The 25,000-nt window shown below is 34.8% G+C and overlaps 1 protein-coding gene across 1 annotated transcript in view; it reads left to right on the forward strand.

The window, feature by feature from the left end:
• Positions 1-25,000, forward strand: part of LOC136832304 (nuclear receptor subfamily 2 group E member 1-like) — a 104,970-nt gene that overhangs the window by 1,466 nt on the left and 78,504 nt on the right. The window contains exons 1-2 of the mRNA XM_067093211.1: positions 1-167; positions 19,223-19,303. The exon at positions 1-167 is cut by the window's left edge and continues 1,466 nt beyond it. Coding sequence (XP_066949312.1) covers positions 1-167; positions 19,223-19,303 — 248 coding nt within the window. The remainder of the gene's footprint in view (positions 168-19,222; positions 19,304-25,000) is intronic.

Here is a 25,000-nt window from a genome sequence, read left to right on the forward strand (position 1 = left end):
CAGCGGCGGCAGCGCCTCCGGCAGTAGCAGTAGCGGAGGCGGCGCCGGGTCCATCGGCGGCAGGGTGTGCCCGGGCCCGAGTTTGAGGACGGCGTCGGCTCTGTCTTCGAGCGCTTTCAACGGCCGCGCCTCCGTCGCCAGCGCCAGGATGGGAACGGGAAGATCAGGTGAGAGAGAGAGAGAGAGAGAGAGAGAGAGAGAGACAGACAGACAGACAGACGGTCGCCATTCGTAGTAGCGTCTCGAGGTTTTGTTTTGTTTCATTTTCCTTTGTACTTTTTACTAGCCATCATTTAAAACCTGTTTTCCCTCTTGTGATCAAAGCCACTGGTTTTTTTTTCACCCCTTTTCCCTTTTCCCTACGTCAATGTTAATTAGGAAATAATATAGGGAAAATAGGAAAACACCGATATCATCTATGGAAATATACGAAGGGAGGAATGGAAGGAAGATTATATCCGTTATCTTATTCCTTTTAATATGTTAATTGATAAGGGCTGGCCGATTTCTGTAACTCCATAATATATATATATATATATATATATATATATATATATATATATATATATATATTTAGATATATATATGTATATAAATATATATCTATATTTACATATATATATACATGTGTATATATATATGTATGTATATATATATATATATGTATATATATATATATATATATATATATATATATATATATATATATATATATATATATATATATATATATATATATATATATACATACTGGTGCGTAGAGATGAACAATTTTATAACCTGGAACCTCTTACACCATAAAAAAATAGATACCAAATTATCATTAATTATCAAATCATTACCACTCAAGGATAAATAAATAAATCAAATTTTACGAATTAGTTATTCTCGATATAATTCCCAAGAGATAACTGATAAGCGTGATTATTAAACGAACAAATCTTATTAATCATTTGAATAATCTTTCTTCCGCACAAGAAGTCTTTTTCACAGAGGAATTAATTCCTTAACAAACCGAGAAGAAGAAGAAGAAGAAGAAGAAGAAGAAGAAGAAGAAGAAGAAGAAGAAGAAGAAGAAGAAGAAAGGAATAATGTTAACGACGCATAGCGAGAACTCGTTAGCTATTGATTTATTGAACGAACCCCGTTATTAGCATATCATTTAGTCGAAGAAAAAAAAAGAAAAAATCTTAAAAGAAGGGGAAAGGTGATTTAAATCTCTGTGTGACTTTAATGTCATGTCCTTCATTGTTTGTTCATATATATATATATATATATATATATATATATATATATATATATATATATATATATATATATATATATATATATATATATATATATATATATATATATATATACATTGTTCATTCAGGATATATATATATATATATATATATATATATATATATATATATATATATATATATATATATATATATATATATATATATATATATATATATATACACACATATATACAATATAATATAATTACTCCGCCATGCGAAAAGCTATAAGGATTATTCAATGACGAAAAATATCATTGATGGTCTCAGAAGGAAGTCATTTCAAAAAGTATATTTTTTGTATGTCATGACTACGGTCTATGAATTAATGAGTTTATCAGTAGTCGTACGGATGGCTATTTATATATCTTTATAACGAGTACTAAGGAAAACAAATCAACAGTGAAGTATAAATTAAAATGGTGGGTTCATTTAGTATGTGTTAAACATTTGAATCTGATAGCACTATAAATATGTATGTATGTATATGTATATATATATATATATATATATATATATATATATATATATATATATGTATATATATATATAATATATATATGTGTGCCTAGAATATATATATATATATGCATATACATATACATATATATATTTCCTCTAATGGCCAACAAAAAATATAAACATAAGCAGAAGATTCTCTGGCGCTCTCGGGTCTAGTCGAAACACATTGCATCTCGCACCCTTCTTACAAGATATGTTGCAAGTGTCTGATCAGTAATTTTGGGGGCGGGGGCGGGGAGGATGTGCCCATTTCCTAAAGAGATATACCCATCAAATGAACAGAAAGTGTGTATGATCTAAAAACCACCTTTTGTGGCGGGTAAAATCCCAAAATTCTATTCTTTTACACTTTCCATAATCCGCGAATTCCCGGTACACACGTTCGCTGCAGTTCTAAGTTCTCTTTCTACTTGATATTTTACCTGGCTCTTCTATCTTTCCTTCTTTTGAGAGGCGGTTCTCCCTCCTCCTTCGTGTTTAAGTTCCACCGTAGTTCCCTCGTTTGTCTAGGTTTCCTCCGGCCTGGGCTAGTAACGGGAACTAGGTTTGGCGACGCATTGGTGTTTACTCTTGGAAACACTCTGAGGGTGACCCAGCGCCGGTGGGATAAGATGGTGGGTCCGTTTACATTATTATTATTATTATTATTATTATTATTATTATTATTATTATTATTATTATTATTATTATTATTTATTTTCTTTTTTTACAACGAGTGGTTTGACCGGGTCGAAACGCCGCCCAGATAATAATAATAATAATAATAATAATAATAATAATAATAATAATAATAATAATAATAATAATAATAATAATTAAAACCCACGGTAGTGTTAAAATATTCGTGTACAGAGTTTTTAACTCTGTACATGAATATTTTTAACACTACTTTTGGCTTTTTAATTTTCATTATTATTATTATTATTATTATTATTATTATTATTATTAGCCTCGGTACAGAGTCGCCTTGTTTCAATAATAATAATAATAATATAATAATAATAATAATAATAATAATAATAATAATAATAATAATAATAATAATAATAATAATAATAGAGAAACAAATCCACAGTTATGTATGGTGTACAAATACATTCATAAACTGACTGATTTCTGAAAACTCTCTGTACAGGTTTATTTTCAAATATATTTGTATACAAATACAACTGTGGATTTGCTTCTCCATTTCAAGACCCGTGCTACTATGAATATTTTATAACAATAATAATAATAATAATAATAATAATAATAATAATAATAATAATAATAATAATAATAATAATAATAATAATAATATCCATATGCAGACATATACAATGTAGAAACAATACAGTACACAAAATTAAGGTATACGGGAGAACAAGTTATAATAATAACTCATGATAATTAGATAGGCTTAGGTGTGCATGCTTTAACTTATTATTATTATTATTATTATTGTTATTATTATTATTATTATTATTATTATTATTATTATTTTATATGCATACTTCATTTGTCTATGCCATGAGATCGAATAGAACTATTATTATTATTATTATTATTATTATTATTATTATTATTATTATTATTATTATTATTATTATTGCGCAAGCTATGAAACCATAAAAAACAAAAAACGTCTATTTATCCACAAAGCGAATTTTCACGAAGCAGAATTGTCACTAACTAAAAAAAAGAGAAAAAATAAAAAAAAATAACAACAATTGTTTAACAAATAAAAACAAATCAAATTCTGCAATCTCTCCCCATATGAATTACCACTTGAGACAAAATAAACATAAAACAAATAAATATAAGAAGACAAGCGAAATCTAAAATCATTTTCTTGAAGCTACACTATTCCGAAAATGATTAGGCAGATCGCGGTCACCTAACCCTTCGGGCTTATGACTTCGAATTGACACGTACTGTACGTCAGGTACAAATGGAATGTGCGTTATATAATCCTCATTCCACTTGGTGGCGAAGTGGCGTGGCTTTAGACTTAGCATTCGACCGGGTCTGGTTGGGGGAGGTAGATTCTCGTCTAGTTTGGCCGTTCGTGAATATTGTTTAAAAAATGTTGACGGGATATTTCATCTGTGTCTGCATGTATGTATGAAAATATACACACACATATGCGTGTATATATATATATATATATATATATATATATATATATATATATATATATATATATATATATATATATATATATATATATATATATAGATTATTAGTAAACAAAATAAGTACATGCGTACTATTTGGAAAAAGGATGGGCAAATGAAAAACTAGGAAAGTAAGGTACATAATTTGACTAAATTACACTGAAAATAACAATTATAAAATCACTAATAGGAACAAAAACTCATAAGGAAGAAGAAGAAAAAAATATATATATGTGTGTGTGTGTATATATCGTCTGATGTCAATGCTAAATAAAAATCTCCTGGGCATAGGTTTGTAGAAGCGTTTGATTCCCGTTTATTATTTTTTAAGAGGCTCCGTACTTCTCCGCTCCCAAAAACTGTCGTAATTTGCTCTCGAGATCTAAAAGTAACACCTCAGCTTAACATTGCCCTAAAATGTTAGATTGCAGTATCTGCAACAATACAGAACTGAGATAAATGGTAGATACTGCAATTTTCCCTTACCTTACTACTGATTTTGCAGATACTGCAAATGTGACCCCCCTAAATAAAGCATTGAAGAATCATTCTGAAACTGCAGTGACTTGTGTATTTTGTGTTTCACGAGCCCAGTAGGTGGCATATCTCAATTTCGCAAATTTTGCAGATACTGCAGTTTTCCATTTTAGAGCAAGCACTTTGGGGTCCTAGCTTCTCTGGTAAGTGCAGTGTCTGCAAAATTTTCGAAACCGAGATATGCCAATTGCTGGGCTTGTGAAACACTAACACTACACAAGTTACTGCAGTTTCAGAATGATTCTTCAATGCTTTCCACGAGTATTTAGGGGGTCCTATTTGCAGTATCTGCAAAACCAGTAGTAAGGCAGGGGGAAACTGCAGTATCTGCAAAATTTTCGGTATTGAGATATGCCACCCGCTGGGCTCGTGAAACACTAATACACAAGTTACTGTAGTTTCAGAATGATTCTTCAATGCTTTATTATACGGGGTCACATTTGCAGTATCTGCAAAACCAGTAGTAAGGCAAGGGAGTATCTACCACTTTTCTCAGTTCTGTATTTTTGCAGATACTACAGTCTTCCATTTGAGAGTAGTATTCACTCAGTTCTTAACTCAAACTGACCAGCGCTTAACAATTAGCATTCACTTGAAGAGATATATTTCAAAATGTATCAAGTCTGAAAAGATTACATAAAGGGGAAAGAAATCCTAAGTTTTTTGCTAAGTTGAGGTCCGTTAAATTGAGGTGTTACCGATTTTATTTCATTTTTGTCTCGATTGACTTTTCTTGACGATTTTATACTTTTGCAGTTTTATTTCATAAGAATGTAGAAGAATTTTTTTACAGTAATAATAATTAACAGGATCTAGTGCCGGGTCAAGACCTTTCGCTAATTTATGGCTTCGGTGACAATAATTCAAAGCTGATGGTTTGCTAATTTTATTGAATCGTTGTAATTATTACTAATAACTTTATGTTACTAGCACATACACTCTCTCTCTCTCTCTCTCTCTCTCTCTCTCTCTCTCTCTCTCTCTCTCTCTCTCTGAATAAATGTTTGATATCTTTTAAATAAATTTTATTTCTCGCTAATTATAATATAGGTATTCTCTCGCTCATATACTAGTTACTTAAAAAAAATATATATATATATATATATATATATATATATATATATATATATATATATATATATATATATATATATATATATATATATGCACACACACACACACACATATATATATATATATATATATATATATATATATATATATATATATATGTGTGTGTGTGTGTGTGTGTGTGTCTATATATATATGAACATGAGATAAACACAAACGCTAAAGAAAAACACCATAACATGAAAACTCACAGTTAAGGGGCTAGAAACAGATTATATGTGAGAAGTAGTAGCCAACAGGGTGATACGCCGAGAAATTTATCCTGCTGAGCTGAAATATTAAGTACAGGTAGTACAGGCAGTAGAAATTCACCTGTCCGTTTTGCGTTAATTACAGCCTCTAAAATACCGTTTCCCTATTTTTACTGTTACTAATATTGCGCTAATTACCTTTACCTTTATTATTATTATTATTATTATTATTATTATTATTATTATTATTATTATTATTATTATTATTATATATATTACACCCTGAGCCAACATAATAAATCATAACCATCCAGATTCGAACTAATGACGCATTATTATTATTATTATTATTATTATTATTATTATTATTATTATTATTATTATTATTATTCAAAAGGACAGTTGAACAAACAATAAGCCCAAATGTGAAAAGTGTCAAAAAAAGTGTCAAGCAGAATATACCTGACAGCAAATAATGAAAGGAAAAAAAATCATTGTAAAAATAAAGCAACACTTCAAACGGACATAAATAAGGCTTTGATGTAGTCTTTATCAATATGACAGCTTGCGTCTTCCGGAATTTGACCAGCACAGGCTCTTGCTACGAAAGCAGCCCGAAGGCTGGGTTGATTATCCTACATTTCTTAAGCAAAAATGATATACGATGAATGAATAAATAAATAAATAACTGAATAAATATAAATGAATAAATAAATGAAAAACATGTAAACAAATAAGTATATAAATAAAAAAATATATCATTTAATGAATAAACAAATTAATTAATTAACCACATTATAAATAAACAAATAAATAATTAAATAAATGAATAAATAAGAATAAATAAATGAATAAAAATTAATAAATAAATTAAAAAGAATCAAACAAATAAGTAAATAGATTAATTAATTAATTATTTAATGAATAATTAAATTAATTCATCAACCACATTATAAATAATCAAATAAATAAATTATTTAATAAATATATGAATAAATAAGAATAAATAAATGAATAAATATAAATAAATAAATGAAAATAAATAATTAAACAAATAAGTAAATCAATAAATTAATTAATTATTTAATAAATAAATTAATTAATTAATTAACCAAATAAATAAATAAATGAATAATTAAAAAAATAAATAAAGAAAAAAGTGAATAAAAAATTAAATAAACAAATAAATGAAAAATAATCAAACAAATAAGTAAATCAATCAATTAATTAGTTATTTAATAAATTAGTCAATTAATTAATTAACCATATAAATAAATAAATAAATAAATAAATAAATAAATAGATAGATAAATAAATAAATAAATGAAAAATAAAAACATTAAACAAGTAAATGAATCAACAAATTAATTAATTATTTAACAAATAACTAGATTAATTAATTAACCATATAAATAAATAAATTAATGAATAATTAAAAAATAAATAAATAAAAAATTGAATAAATAAATAAAATAAGCAAATAAATGAAAAATAAACAAATAAGTAGATCAATAAATTAATTAGTTATTTAATAAATAAATGATTGAATTAATTAACCATATAGATAAATAAATGAATGAATAATTAGATAAATAAATAAATAAATGAACAGATAAATGAAAAATAATAATCAAACAAACTAGTAAATCAATAAATAAATTTAATAAATTAATTAATTAGCCATATAAATAAATGAATAAAATAAATGAATAATTAAATAAATAAATGAATAATTAAATAAATAAGGGCGTATCTTCGTGACTGACCAAGAAGAAATTGTCTTTTCAAAGTAACAGTCTTTATATCAATTTTGTTTTGAGGAAAGAGTGACTGCGTGGTTTGACTGAGCTGAGGGTAAGGAATGGAATGGAACATAGAATTTGGGCCAAGGGCCAAGCACTGGAACCTATGATGAAGTCCATCAGCGCTGGAAAGGAAACAGTTAAAGGTCTGAAAGGTGTAACAGAAGGAAAACCTCAAAACAGCTGCACTGTGGAATAATTGTTAGGAGAGGGTGGATAGCAGGGTGGAAGAGAGATAATATGAATGGAGGTACAGTAAAAGGAATGAAAGGGGTTGCAGCTAGGGGCCGAAGGGACGCTGCAAAAGACCTTCAGTGTAGCCTACAGTGCACCCCGTAAGGTGCGCTGACGGCACTACCCGCCTACGGGGTGACTGACGGTAAATGTCAGCTACCGATATCATTGTAACCAATGGTGAGTGGCGAGCTTGAGCTCCCACCAATCATGATTAAGCTCATGATATCACCTGTGGATAATTACCGCCAGCTTCAAATTCTTTTAGTTAATTTCTTTTATAGACAAGGAACTAAATTGTAATAATGTTAGCTGGAATATTCCATAAAAAAAAATAATTACATTAGGATATAGGCAAGAAGATTGGCTCTATGGAATTTGATATTTTTGTAGGTAGGGAACTAAAAATTGAAAGTGAATGCAAATTATGTTCGGAGCGTATGGTATATGGTAGTTAGACAAATATACGGTAAATAGAGAGACCATGGAACCATGTTCAAGCCTAAGTGGACGGACAGCATAATTATACTCAATCACAGATGGAAAGACAATAGTAGAATTTGACTCAAATACAGATAGTGAGACTACAGAATCAGACTCAAATATAGATAGGAGGGTCATGATACCATGACCTTAATTTAATGAAGGACAACGCATGGTTGCCATGATATTATGTTTCTGAATTTGAACATGGTTGAGAGTACATGGCGTGTCCACGTATAACGTCTTGATAAAATTGCACTCACTCATTCCGAATCTGAGCATTAGCTCCATGAGAAATGGCGATCCACTTTCCTCATTTATATATGAGCAGCATATATTTATTTTACGTGGCTAAGAACCAATTGGTTACCTAGCAACGGGACCTACGGCTTATTGTGGAATCCGGACCACATTTCCCGAGAAATGAATTTCTATCACCAGAAATAAATTCCTCTAATTCTTCATTGGCCGGTCGGAGACTCGAACTCAGGCCTAGCAGAGTGCTATCCGAGAAATTTACCGACTCGTCCAACGAGGAACTATGAAAAATCATGATGTCTTAATTCCCATTATTTTCTTATGGTACCGTGTCCTGATTATCCATACACAGCTCAATGGTAATATATACTGCTCCTGTCAATGTATAGTTAACACTCATGGTACCATGTCTATACTATCCTTATTTGAATTTTGTTTCATGGTACCATGCCATTTTCTATATAGCTGAACACACATGTGATTATAGTAAAATGCCTCACCGCAATCGTGCCTCGTATATTGAATTGAAATTTATTGTACCATTCCTGACGTGCATAACTGAATCTATATTCACGAAGCTATATACCTTTTGGTTATAACTGAATTTAACTGCGGGCTACCATGAACTCTTGAAGATATTTGATTTCAAAGTCATGGTGACAGGGTATGAAAAACCTCAACTCAAAGAACTCAATTCAAACCAAAATAGATAGAACATAAACGATGCTGTTAAGATATATCAGAGATAGATAAGGCTAAGTCCACATATGGACAACGCAGTCACGCCATTGTTGAACAGATTATATATTAGGATAAATATGTTGCCATGTTGCTGAATGGAAGATATTGGCAGGTTGCTGTGGAGTTAAAAATGTAAATATGGATAATAAAGACTATAAATTTGAAATGTATGGGATTAGTATGTTGAAGTGGAGATTAATTTTGATAAGTGCAAGATGGACACGATGCTATGGAGATTAGTTAGGATTTGGGTAAGATGGATAAGTTGCTATGAAGCTATATCCAAGTATGGATAGGATTAAAGTGATATTATGGAGCAAAGGGTAAATTTGTATAGAATATCAATATTACTAAGGAGCCAAACCAGGTTAGACAACTTACTAAGGAGCTAAACCCAGTTAATGGATAAGCCTAACAATCCGGAGGAAAAAGAACATATTCTGGATAGAACAGACATTCCAGTATGGATCTAAATCCATGAAATAATTTGGTAAAAATTATATCTTGGTAGAATACTGAATTAAAGTTAAAATAAATAAAAAAACCAATGGCGAAACGATAAGCGCTTACCTTCTCATTCAGTTTTGGTTTTGAATATGATTCTTGACCAACGCTTTTGAACATCCGAAGGTGAATGGAATGCAGAATGCGGAATGTAGAATGCGGAATGCGGAATGCGGAATGTAGAATGTGGCATCTCCCGTTTCTCAGTCCAGACATTGAAGCTGCGTCGGGAGAGAAAATTCGATCAGTTATTATTATTATTATTATTATTATTATTATTATTATTATTATTATTATTATTATTAGTTTCAACCCAGGACAGATAAACCGAAAGCTATTACCATAAGGATTCAAAAATGGACTAGCGGATCCGGGGCGGGGTCCGCCCCTGGGCATGTGCCCCCGTGAAAAATAATGACAAAATAATAACATTGAAGATTTAGATAATAATAGTAAAAAAATGAGAGATATAAAAATGGGAAAAATGAAAAAAATCTATTATAGAAATAATATACAGCTATATATATATATATATATATATATATATATATATATATATATATATATATATATGTGTGTGTGTGTGTGTGTGTGTGTTTGTGTGTGTGTGTTTGTATGTATAATATGAAAATTGGTGCCGCCCCCATGAAATTTTTCCGGATCCGCTAGTGTATGGTACGTTACTTTAGTTACCTCATACTTGGGCACAAACACTAATTTGGCATTGATGGTAACCAAAGTCAAACGAAGGTAATGAAGCAATTATCTGTAACCTAACTGACGTAACTAATACAAATATCGGATTAACAGATGAAAAACTAAGTACATTTCAAGTGGCATTATACTTTTATGTAATACGACTAGATCTAATGAACGGGCTTGTTAAATTTCGTAAATGATCAGGGACTTATATCATGGGATTAAAACGTCATATATACAAAACGTAAACAGAGTAGGTGAACGCGAAGAGAGTTAAACAGCTGAGTGAAAGATTTTCCTCTTTAACTCCCAGACATTGTTGAGGAAACTTGAGAACGCCGTAGAGTGAAGGCGAAAGATCTTGCACTCAGTTGTTTCACTCTGCTCGTGGCCTTTTACTCTCTCTTTCTCTCTCTCTCTCTCTCTCTCTATCCCTGTATATATATATATATATATATATATATATATATATATATATATATATATATATATATATATATATATATATATATATATATATATATATATATATATATATATGCGCGTGTGTATGCGCGCGCGCTCGTCACTCTCATCTTCTTTGACCTCCGTCCCTTTCCTTCCTGAGGCCAGAACCTGGACGTATTCCCGAGCTCATACTGAAATTGCGTGTGTCAGGAAAGTCGAGCTGGCGAAGACATCAACAGTTCAGCCGCGGAACGATAATCTTTGTCAATCTTCCTCTCCCCCCCCCACCCCCGCCCCCCGGCCTCCGAGCCTCAAAGGATGCGAGTTATCTACATTAGGATGTTGTCAAAGGACTCGCGGAAGGATGTCGAAATGCTGCTGCCCGATCGGAGGGAGGGTTCACCGAGTGTAGGAAACAACTTGGCATAAGGCGTCAACCCCGGTGAACTTTGGCGGTTGGGTCTCCAGATGTCTTAAAGGTCTCATGATGTTCGGGTTTTGCGTTTCGCAGAATCGGACGAGATTCCTTCTTTTGTTTTTTTTTTTTTTTTTTTAATCGCTGGGACAACCTCGTTGACCCTTGTGATCTTTTGTCGGCTGGCTTCGATAAATCTCTCGATCGCTGCGTCCTTCATGTTTTCATTATTATTATTATTATTATTATTATTATTATTATTATTATTATTATTATTATTATTATTATTATTATTATTATTATTGAAACGTGGCGACCTTGTAACGAGGCTATGATATCGAGAAAGTCTCTCCTTATCGTTTTTTGAACTCTGTTCATAAATATTTTAAACGTTACTGTGGCTTTTAAATCTCATTATTATTATTATTATTATTATTATTATTGAAACATGGCGACCCTACAGGGTCTCTCCTTATCGTTTTTTCAACTCTGTTCATAAATATTTTAAACACTACTGAGGCTTTTAATTTTCATTATTATTATTATTATTATTATTATTATTATTATTATTATTATTATTATTATTATTATTATTATTATTATTATTATTCAGGAAATGAACCCCAAGCCCACCAAAGGGGCCATTGGCTTGAAATTCAAGCTTCCCAAGAATACGGTGATCTTTTTAATCAAACATACGACAGAAGTTAACGGGAAATACGGAAAGAAGAAATCACTCATCGGAAAGGCAAAGCTAAACTAACAATACAATAAATAAATACTCAAAAAAATGTAAAAGTAAATCATAATACAATATTTAGACTGGGAGGTGTTTCATATTTTTTTTTTTTACTGTGAATGAAGACTTTAGCTGGGATGGTTTCATTGACTGCAACAGATATCTCGAAAGGATTTCTGCGTCAGTCGCAAAACCTTATCCCGTCCCGCTTGCTGCTACAGAGATCATTCTAAAAAATGCAGGGTTTATCCCTGCCGGAACTCCGGGAGACTGAGGGTGTTATCTCAGAGCGTTTCCACATGAGCTCGTTTCGAATTGAATATAGATTTTAGGTCAAAGGCCAAGCACTGCGACCAGTGAGGTCATTCAGCGCAGAGACGGAAATTGACAGTAAAAGTTTAAAAGGCGTAACATGAGGAAAACCTGTTTCTCGGTCTTGTTTTGCCATGATTCACGACAATAGAGAAAATAATTCTTCTGAGAGAGAGAGAGAGAGAGAGAGAGAGAGAGAGAGAGAGAGAGAGAGAGAGAGAGAGAACTCTTCTGAATCAATTTTTAGGAGAAGGTGGAAGGTGAGACGGAAGAAAGAGAATATGAAAGGAGGTACAGTAAAAAGAACGAAAGAGGTTGCTTTAGGAATTTTTAGTATCGTGACGAAACTTGCGTTGCGCGTGCGCGTGCTCGTGTGGTTTAGTAGCGAGATACCCTAGTTGCCATAATGCTCGTGAGTGACATCTGAAGATGCCAAAGATTGCGTTTTTTTAGACTCTCTCTCTCTCTCTCTCTCTCTCTCTCTCTCTCTCTCTCTCTCTCTCTCTCTCTCTCTCTCTCTCTCGGAAGAGTTATTTTCTCTATTGACGTGAATCACGTCAAAACAAAAAAACAATCTCTCTCTCTCTCTCTCTCTCAGAAGAGTTATTTTTCCTATTGACGTGAATCACGTCAAAACAAAAAACAATCTCTCTCTCTCTCTCTCTCTCTCTCTCTCTCTCTCTCTCTCTCTCTCTCTCAAGAGTTATTTTCTCTATTGACGTGAATCACGTCATAACGAGAAACAACCAGCAAAACAACTAAAAATTAACAACTGAAAAAGTTATCACTTGACGTTGCTATTTGGGCAGTTTTTTTTTTTTTTTTATTCCACGCAGAAATAAAATGAAAAAGTCACCTTCACTTTTATATCAAGAAAGATGACCTTTTCCGCTCGACTTTCAAAGCGAAACGACAAAATAACTTTGACACTTTTTGATTTCCTGATTCAGATCAGTTATTTTCACCGTGGGTCATCGTTTTTATACCGAGGCAAGAAAATAACTAGCTTTTACAATCCAATACTGAGACAAGATATAAATTTCCATTTTCGTGAGGGAAAAAAAACAGAGGACAGTCTTATACAGAATCAAGTAAAATAACTTTTTCATTCGGATTTTATCACTGGAACAAAGAGGCAATTTTTTTTTAAATTGAAGTCTTCAGTCTAATGTAAAATCAAGCAAAATAATTTATTTTTGTTAGGTCTTTATACTATAACAAGAAAATAACTTTTTTCACCCGAGTTTTATTACTGAAACAAGGAGGTCGGTTTTTTTAGTTTTCTGTAAAAGAAAACTATTGTGCCGGCTTTGTCTGTCCGTCCTCACTTTATTCTGTCCACACTTTTTCTGTCCGCACTTTTTTCTGTCCGCACTTTTTCTGTCCGCCCTCAGATCTTAAAAACTACTGAGGCTAGAGGTGTGCAAATTGATATGTTGATCATCCACCCTCCAATCATCAAAATTACCAAATTGCAGCCCTCTAGCCTTAGTAGTTTTTTCATTTGTTTAAAGTTAATCATGATCGTGCGTCTGGCCGTATTTAAAGTTTCAAGGGCCACGGCTCATACAGCATTACACCAAGGACTTGATTATGCGCTGTACGGAAAACTCGATTCGCATTTTTTACTTTTTTTTTGAGGACTTCAATCTTATACAAAATCATGAGCAAAACAGTTTTTATTTTTATTAATATTCATACCGCAACGAGAGTAACTTTTTCACTCGAACTTTATTACTGAAACAAGGAGATAATTTTTTTTTTTTATAAACAGAAACACAAGAATCCAGCTGTAGAAGCAAAGGACCCAACTGAAAGCCACAACTTTCTCTCGAATTTTACTCCGTAGAGGAGTAGCGCTGTCAGTGCACCTCATGCGGTGCACTGTAGACACTGAAGGTTCTCTGCAGCATCCCTTCGGCCCCTGGCTTCAACCCCTTTCGTTCCTTTTAGTATACCTCCGTTCATATTCTCTCTCTCTCTTCCATTTTACTTTCCATCCTCCTAACAATTGCTTCACATTATTTTCAGCGCTGAATGACCTCGTAGGTTGGGCCCAGAGCTTGGTCCTCGGCCCAAATTTTACGTTCCAGTTCCAGTCGAATCTTATTACTGAAACAAGGAGATAATTTGTCTATACACAGACACAAGAAGCCTGCTTTAGCAGAGATGGGCCTCCTGAAAACAACATTTTTCACTGGAATTTTATTACTGAAACAAGGAAATAATCTTGCCTCAATACGTACGCAAGAAGCCAGCTCTAGATATTCACGCCAAAACGAGCGAGCAACTTTCTCACTCGAATTGTAATCCTACAACGAAAGATAATATTTTTTTCAATACAGAAAACAAGAAGCCATCTGTAGAAGAGAGAGAGAGAGAGAGAGAGAGAGAGAGAGAGAGAGAGAGAGAGAGAGAGAGAGACCCATCTGTTTATCTAACAAGCGTTCATCTTTTTTCTTTTTTTTTTATACCTGATTTGCCAGCGGTCCCTCTCTAAAACAGAATCCGATTCGATCGCTTGATCATGTCTCTCGAAGCCCTTTGATGATCCTAATCAGAGGCGCATTGGAACCCACTGAAAAAGGATTCCCGCACGGGGATACGCGAGAGGGCGTGCGCGCAAGGAAAAAAAAAAATGATCGGACTCCATATAAGAATGGCACAAACGGACGGACCTCGATCTTCCTGATTGGCTGAGCCATCTCTCGCTGATAAAGAGATTTAAAAATCAAAAAGTTTTTTTTTTTTTTTTTTTTTTTTTTTTGAGCTAGATGTAAGTCACGTATTCATTTTTTAAATGTAATTTGTACGTCATGCTTTTTTTTTTTTTTTAGTTTTTTAAAGCATTCGTCGAGCTTTGAATCAAAGATAGATCTCGGAAGAGACGAGAGTTTTTTTTTTCTCTCTTATTTAACCAGGAGGAAAGTCATGATGAAATGCGGTCATTCCTTGTGTGTGTTTGGTGTGTGTGTGTGTATGTGTGTGTGTAGGCTGTTATTATTATTATTTTTATTATTATTATTATTATTATTAATATCATCTAACTGATATTCGCAGGCTTTGGCTTAGACTTGACTTTTTGAACCACTGCGTTGCATATACTTAGAGTTGGGCTGATCGAATGAATGAATGGCTAAATGAATAACAAAAATGAATGAATGTATGAATGAATAAATGTAAGAATAAATAAATAGATGAATGAATGGATGAAAGAATGAATTAGCCTGATAATCACCTAATCATCCCCAGGATACACTCGTCCAAAATCCTCCTAATTCGCTCACATTTAAAACCCAGGTCGAAGTTCACTGACACTGAAAAGCTCGATCGACAGTTCGACACCCAAAATCAAGCGACCTAACCCCCCCCCTCATCCCCCCAAGTCCTCCTTTTAGGGTAAACCCCCCTTCCAGACCCTGGGGTTCCTTTTTTTCTTTTTGAAAGGTGTTTCGTCTTCAAGGAGACTTTGAGACATAAATCTTAGATTGTATGCAAATGAGGATTCACTGATCATTTGATCGCTGTTTTAAATTCAGGCAAAGGCCAAAGTTCATGAATAAAAGAGGAAGGAGGAGGAGGAGGAGGAGGAGGAGGACGAGGAGGAGTAGGAGTAGGAGGAGGAGGGAAAGTTGGAGGAGGAGGGCCAGGGGGAGGAGTAGGAGGAGGAGGGAAAATTGGAGGAGGAGGAGGAGGAGGAGGAGGAGGTGGAGGAGGACTTGGGGAGGAGGAGGAGGAGGAGGAGGAGAAGGAGGAGAGGGGGAGGAGTAGGAGTAGGAGGAAAGTTGGAGGAGGAGGAGGAGGAGGAAGAGGAGGAGGAGGAAGAGGAGGAGGAGGAAGAGGAGGAAGAGGAGGAGGAGTAGGAGGAGGAGAGGGGGAGGAGTAGGAGGAGGAGAGGGGGAGGAGTAGGAGTAGGAGGGAAAGTTGGAGGGGAGGGGAGGAGGAGGAGGAGGGAGAGGAGAAGGGGAATGAGGAAGAGGAGATGGAACGAAGGGTAACGGACCTTCTTCCATGAGTAGATTCGCTCGAAAACGTAATTTACTGACATGCATTGGTTTACCACGAAAGTAAAGCTTCCCTAGACGCTTTATCCTAGCAATGGTTTCTTCGCATACTGAACTGAACTGGATTGAATATAGAATTTAGGAACAAGGCCAAGATCTGGGACCTATGAAGTCATTCAGTGCTGAAACGGAAATTGACAGTAAAAGGTCTGAAAGGTGTAACAGGAGGAAAACCTCAAAGCAGTTGCACTAAGAATCAATTGTTAGGAGAGGGTGGAGAGTAAGATGAAAGAAAGGGAATATGAAAGGAGGTGCAGTAAAAAGAACGAAAGGGGTTGCAGCTAGGGGCCGAAGGCAAACCGCAAAGAACCTTAAGTAATGCCTACAGTGCACCGAATGAGGTTCACTGACGGCGTTACCCCCCAACGGGGTCTTCACTTACTGGACATAAGTGCACGCGAAAAAAAAAATTTTTTGCTTTTTTATTAGTAAATAAACTGTAGGTCAACTGACCCGCTGCTATGTAAAAGTTCACGAGAAAAAGAAGTTTAATTTACGCACGAAGACTTGAATAACAGTATCTTCAGAGACTTCATCAGAGATTACTTACCACTGCTGACATATGGCTAAGTATAAATGTTTCCACCTTGGTGCTTTTGTCGTATATAATTGTTGGGATGAAATCGGCAGGCCTTCAAAGGTATCATTCACGTCACAGGAACCTTCCACTACGAGGAACCAGGTTCTTTCACCCAAGGAACCGCCATACCCAAAAGTTTTTGGGGAAACGGGTGCACTAAAGGTACTTTTGCCAGATATAATCACTGCAATTAACTCATGAGGCCTTGAACGGCGGAACTCGCTTCACGGGAACGTTCCACTGCAAGGAACTAGGTTCCCCCACCCACGGAACCACCACACACAAAAGCTAACGTTCAAGTAACCATTAGGAACACCAACGAGGCTTGGAACAAGGGCGAGCAACAACGTAATTGCTTAAATAGATACTTCGAGTGAACGCTAGTTTGAAGAGCGGGGTAACAATGACGCAGTTTCAAAATGTATCTGATTTGTCTCAGAAATTCTTCGCTGTGCTCTCTCTCTCTCTCTCTCTCTCTTCTCTCTATGTATATATATATATATATATATATATATATATATATATACACACACACACACACACACACGTTTACCTCATGGGACTACAATTTTTAAGGCTAAGTACAGGGATAAGACTGTCCACTCATTAACCAGTTACGTGAATGGTTGGACTGACTGATCGATTGATGGATTTCCGTCTTCTGGCGGTGACATACGACGAGTTATTTTATATTAACCGAGTTCCCGTATGTGTGGAGAGGCGATGCCCTCAATCTTACCTACAATGTTAAAATGTCCTTCGATCCAACGGAGAACGTTAGGTGGTACTTTGGCTTGTTATCTACTCGTCACTTCCGAGGTGCTAGTACTAAGTATGGCGGAAGCTCAATGGGTCGCCGTGTTTAGTACTAGCCCCTCTGGATTAAAGATATCGTTCATCAATATAATTTGTCGACCACAAATATAGAAATGTGAGTATTATAGGCACCCATTTCTATATTTTATGGTCGACAAATTATATTAATAAACGATATCATTAGTACTAGCCCGAGGGCTAGTACTAAACACGGCTTCTCATCGAGCTTCCGCCATACTTAGTACTAGCACCTCGTACGTGACGCCTAGATAGCAAGCCACAATAGCACCGAACGTTATCCTGCAACTCGGCCTCTGTTGGTTGTACAGAGTTCAGGGATCCACATCAGCTCTCTTAACCCTTTGAACAACTATACCACGTCTACGGGGCAATGCCTCAGGGCAAGGACCCGTGCTGGCATAAGGCCAGCTAGTGACCCTGATGAGGAAAAGAGGTTGTGAATGGTGATATTGATAACTAGGTTTTGTAGACATACTGACTGATGGTGATCTCTCTTTCTTGCGTCGCAGCATTCAACTGTGGCTTAAGTGAGTTTTAAAATCACAACTCACTTCGAGTGAGGAAGAAGTTTTCGTGCATCATAATAATAATAATAATAATAATAATAATAATAATAATAATAATAATAATAATAATAATAATGTTAGTACAATTTAATACATGACCTTGGTAAAAATGTTGAAACATGAATTGAGAAAGGTCTATGTTAATAATAATAATAATAATAATAATAATAATAATAATAATAATAATAATAATAATAATAATAATAATAATAATGTTAGTAAATTTAATAACAATAACATTGGTGAGAATGGAAAAAGGTCTATAATAATGATGGTGATGATGATGAAGAGATTGATAAATGGGGTGGAGGATGGGCTGATAATGAAGGGGAATAATGCTGGTAATGAAAATGATGCTGATAACGGTGTAGAAAGGAAAGATGCGAAGAAAAATGACAAATGAAGTTTATGATAATGATGATTTGACGATAACAAAGAAGAATATGGCGAGAAGTATATTTATATTAATGGAATGATGACAATGTTAATAATGACTGTAATATGCATAGTAAGAAAATAAGTAAGTGGAAAGATAATGATGATGATGGCAATAATAAAAAGCGAAAGGAAAAAGTAAAGTATAATTATAAGTAAGGTAGACAATAAAAAGAGCCGACTTGGATGAAAATACAATGATAAAATAATGCAAAATAATATGATGAAAATGATGATGACGATGAAGGTGATAATGATGACACTCCTTCTGTCCCTACAGGAGATCGCCTCTTGGACATTCCGTGTAAGGTGTGCGGCGACAGGTCATCGGGCAAACACTATGGCATCTACTCCTGCGACGGTGAGTAACATTTTTGTCGCCTTTTTCTTTATATATAATGTTTCTTCGAGGTCTTGCATGCTTCTGACTTCGCTCCGGGAATCTGCATTTAAACGTGTCTTCAATAGGTCGGCAACTTGTTGCATACATGTCACAAACATGTCTTCAACATGGCGGCAACTTGTTGCATACATGTCACAAACAAGTTGAACACAAGTCAGCGACCTGTTGCATACATATCACAAACAGGTTAAACATAAGTCAGCGACCTGCTGGTTCCATATCACAAACAGGTTGAACACAAGTCAGCGACTTATTGGTTACATGTCACAAACAGGTTGAAGACAGTCTGTGACCTATTGGATACATATCACAAACAGGTTGAACACAAGTCAGCGACCTATTGGTTACATGTCACAAACAGGTTGAACACAAGTCAGCAACCCATTGGTTACAAATCACAAACAGGTTGAACACAAGTCAGCGACCTATTGGTTACATGTCACAAACAGGTTGAACATAAGTCAGCAACCTATTGGTTACATGTCACAAACAGGTTGAACACAAGTCAGCGACCCATTGGTTACACATCACAAACAGGTTGAACACAAGTCAGCGACCTGGCCAGTTACATGTCAAAACAGGTTGAACATAAGTCAGCAACCTGTTAGTTACACATCACAAACAGGTTGAACACAAGTCCAGCGACCCATTGGTTTTATCACAAACAGGTTGAACACAAGTCAGCGACCTAGTGGTTCACATCACAAACAGGTTGAACACAAGTCAGCGACCTATTGAGTTTACACATCACAAACAGGTTGAACACAAGTCAGCAACCTATTGGTTACACATCACAAACAGGTTGAACACAAGTCAGCGACCCATTGGTTACACATCACAAACAGGTTGAACACAAGTCAGCGACCTATTGGTTACATGTCACAAACAGGTTGAACATAAGTCAGCAACCTATTGGTTACACATCACAAACAGGTTGAACACAAGTCAACGACCTATTGGTTACATGTCACAAACAGGTTGAACACAAGTCAGCAACCTATTGGTTACATATCACAAACAAGTTGAATATACCGAGACCACCGAAAGACAGATCTATTTTCGGTGGCCTTGATTATACGGTGTACGAAAACTCGATTGCGCCGAAGAAACTTCCGCGCATTTTTGACTTATTTATTTACTGTTTATTATTTTTAAACCCATCCAATTTCTTTTTTTACATCTAGGCGTTTTCCTCTGTGAGTGCATTTTAAGTAATGGCGCCTTGAGTCGTTCCATAGCAATTAATGAATAATGGCGCCTTGAGTCGTTCCACAGTAATTAATGAACAACTTGGATATTCCATCAGATCAAAGGCTAACATTGTCAGGTCATGCGGATCGCATCGAGGAAGACTGAATACCACAGTCGGAAATGGAAAGCACAGCGGAATAAAGTGATTATTAATGTTATCATTATCGCGCAAATTTCAAGCAAGGGCCCCAGTATTGCAAGCACCCTAGAGCGGGAAAAAGAAATACAGAGATAAACATAAAAAGTGTATAAGAGAATTTAGAATAAAGATAATGACACGGAAAGAAAGAAATACGCAACGTAAGGCATAGAGGATGTTGATCAATTAGAACCTCAAAAGTTCAATGCATTGTAACCCTAAAAATATTCACCTCGTATTTTGATAATTTATCTGTTTTTATTTGTTTATTCATTATTTTTTTTCTAATAGTTGATCTCTTCTTTCTGTATTTCCTATTATCTTCTGTAACTTCTTTCAAATGAACACCATTTTTTCTTTGGAAGCTTGAATTTCAGATCAAAGCCCTTGCAGGCTTATTCCATATGAATAGGCGTTTATCTTCTGAATAATAATAATAATAATAATAATAATAATAATAATAATAATAATAATAATAATAATAATAATAATAATGATAATAATAATAATTTATAAGAGATTTAAGAATATAGACAGAAGATTGCCACAGTTGAAAATGGAATTTTATAACAATAATAATAATAATAATAATAATAATAATAATAATAATAATAATAATAATAATAATAATAATAATAATAATAATAATTTATAAGAGATTTAAGAATAAAAACAGAAGGTTGCGACATTTGAAAATGGAATTTTTCGTCACCTGGATATTGCTGAATATCCAGTGGATCTCAATTGTTCTTTGTTCCACCAAGGATATTTCCGCTCGTATTTGACCTCTAATGCTTGTTGCTAGATCGCAAGTTTTGTATTTGATCTATTGTCGCATGCAATTGACTTCTAATCCCTGATGCAAACTTCCAAGGTGCATTAAAAAATGGGATTACAAAAAAAAAAAAAAACGAAAGTTACACGTCTTACTGAGCAGAGACCAAGACGAATGAGTTTACCTAACCGAAACGCACAGAGCCAGGCAAAAAAAAAAATAATAATAATTTATTGGAGACGTACCAAAATTGCAACGACACAAATTTACACAAATCAACAAATAATAATGTCACGTCTTGCGTAAAAGGCTGATTAAATTGTTCAGAAAAACCGGAAAAGCGGAGAAGCCTCACCCAGGTACCCCAACTGATCGGCGAATTTTGGCATCGGACACCCTCCCCCCCTGGGATCTACTACCACCACCCCCTCTCCCCAACCACCCGCCACCCCCACCCAAAACCCAACCCCCTCGCTACGCACGGGCTGCTTCATTTTGCTTTGTCACCATTTTAATTTGTACGGAATCGCTTGATGTTAGGGTCATTTATTTTTCCATTTTTTCCGTTTTTTTTCCTTTTTTCGTCTTTTTTCCCGGTGCTATTTTCCGACAACGCTGGTAAAGGGGTTGGTGATGGACGTTTTATAATCAACGCGAGTACAGGGAGTCCCAAAGTTTGATTCGACCCCTTTGGTGCGATGTCATTAAATTCGAGAGAGAGAGAGAGAGAGAGAGAGAGAGAGAGAGAGAGAGAGATAGAGAGAGAGATGGCGTTATCAGTAGACAGAGATAGAAACAGTTAGGTTAAGAATAATCGGGTGTCCCACAGAATAGAGAGAGAGAGAGAGAGAGAGAGAGAGAGAGAGAGAGAGAGAGAGAGAGAGAGAGAGAGACGGCGTTATAAGTAGGCAGAGATAGAAACAGTTAGATTAAGAATAATTTGGTGTCCCACAGAGAGAGAGAGAGCGTTATAAAGACAGAGATAGAAAAGGTTAGATTAAGAATGATCTAGTTACAATGTGTCCAGCAGAGGAGAGAGAAAGGAAAATCTAGAATAGTTGTTAAAACGATTAAACATTTTCATAAGAGAGAGAGAGAGAGAAAGAGAGAGAGGGAGTAGAATTAATAGAAAAACAGTGATATTTCTTGAATAATAAAACCCTTAGATACGGGAGCCCTTTAATATAAAAACCCTTAAATATGGAAATCCTTAAATATAGAAACCCTCAAATACTAAAACCCTTAAACAGTGAAACCCTTAAATAGAGAAACCCTTAAAATGGAAACCCTGAAATACAGAAACCCTTAAATTTGCAAACCCTTAAATAATGACAACCCTTAAATAAGGAAACCCTTAAATATGGAAACCATGAATATAGAAACCCTTAAATAAGATCCTTAAATACAGACATCCCTTAAATACTAAAGTCCCTGAATACGAGACCCTAAATACTGGGAACACGGGACACTAAAATCGCTAAATGCAAAAACACTGAATATGAAAATCCCTTAATGCAAAAACACTAAATACAAAAAGCCCTGAAAATTAAAAACTAAATGCAAAAATCCCTAAAAGCTTAAACTCTGAATATGGAAATCCCTAAATACAAAAAAAAACACTTGAATAAAAAAATCCCTAAATGCTAAAACACTGATTATGAAAATCCCTAAATGCTAAAACACCAAATATGAAAATCCATAAATGTAAAAACATTGAGTATGAAAATCCCTAAAGGCAAAATCACCGAGTATGAAAATTCCGAAAGTAAAAAATACCGAATATGAAAATCCCTATAGGCAAAACTTCTGGAAATAAAAATCCCTAATGGCAAAACTTCTGAAAATGAAAATCCCTAAATGCGAAAAACACAAAATACTATAAACTTAATCAACAAACCCTAACTACTGAAATTCCCTAAATGCAAAAAAAAAATACCGAATACAAAATTCCATTAATGGAAAAAATAAAAATTCGTAATTGCGAAAAACGGACTACTGAAGTTTCTTCGGCGCAATCGAGTTTTCTGTACATCCGCTACAGCTTATAATCAAGGCAACCGAAAATATATATATCTTTCGGTGTTCTCTGTATCATGAACCGCGGCCCATGAAACTTTAACTACGGTCCAGTGGTGGCCTATCCTATATCGTTATTAGAAACACGATTATGGCTAACTTTAACCTTAAATAAAATTAGAACTACTGAGGCTAGAGGGCTGCAATTTGGTATGCTTGATGATTGGAGGGTGGGTGATCAACGTACCAATTTGCAGCCCTGTAGCCTCAGTAGTTTTCAAGATCTGAGGGCGGACAGAAAAAGTGCGGACTGAAAAAAGTGCAGACAGAAAAAAGTGCGGACAAAATAAAGCGCGGACGGACAGACAAAGCCGGCACAATAGTTTTCTTTTACAGAAAACTGGAAAAGCAAATTATTCTAAGTGCCATCTTTCCCTCGGAATAAAAAATAAATTAAAAAAAAACCATTAACACGCCACGTACACGAAACACTCCCGGCGCACGTCACCTGATTGCCGCGACGCGCGTACGGTCGTTAATTAGCATAATTAAGTAATCACCAGATATACGATCGACCGTTACGGAGTGCAGAGCCGGCGATGCCGTGTTTGCCGAGGGGTCGCCGATTGCCATTTATAGGCAACCGTAGGTGGTTTGCCTTGGATCGGAGTCTAAAGGCCTGGCCTTGGGTGGCCTTTACAGATGCGAGGTATTGGATGAAGAGGTATGCTGACATACTTACATACATACATACATACATACATACATGCATACATACATACATACAGACATACACACATACTGTAGTACATAGGAACATACATACATACATGCATACATGTATACTTACATACACATACACTATAGTATATATGAACATACATACATGCATACATGTATACATACATACATGCATATATATATACTGTAGTATATATGAACATACATACATACATGCACGCATACATGCATACATACATACATGCATACACATATATACTGTAGTGTACATGAAGAGATACGCGGTCATTTTATCAGGACTTAAGATTTCTTCAGTCACAGATTCCTGAAGTCACAGATTCTTGAAGTCACAGATTCCTGAAGTCACAGATTCCTGAAACACAAAATAGAGGTCGAGCATTGAAAATGTAATGACAATGTAAACCGATAAAAAGAAAGAGCAACGCCTAGGAAATTGGCGAAACTGATATAAAACAAGTTTAAAATACGCCGAAGCTTCTCCGGCGCAATCGAGTTTTCTGTATAGCCGCTACGGCGTATATAGTCAAGGCCGCCGGAAATAGATCTATATTCCGGTGGTCTCGGTATAATGCTGTATGAGCCGCGGTCCATGAAACTTTCAGCCACGGCCCTGTTTTGCCAGGAGAAAGATTATAGCTAACTTTAACCTTGAATAAAATAAAAACTACTGAGGCTAGAGGGCTGCAATTTGGTAAGTTTGATGATTGAAGGG

Source organism: Macrobrachium rosenbergii, chromosome 49 (assembly GCF_040412425.1).
Source record: "Macrobrachium rosenbergii isolate ZJJX-2024 chromosome 49, ASM4041242v1, whole genome shotgun sequence".
NCBI lineage: Eukaryota > Metazoa > Arthropoda > Malacostraca > Decapoda > Palaemonidae > Macrobrachium > Macrobrachium rosenbergii.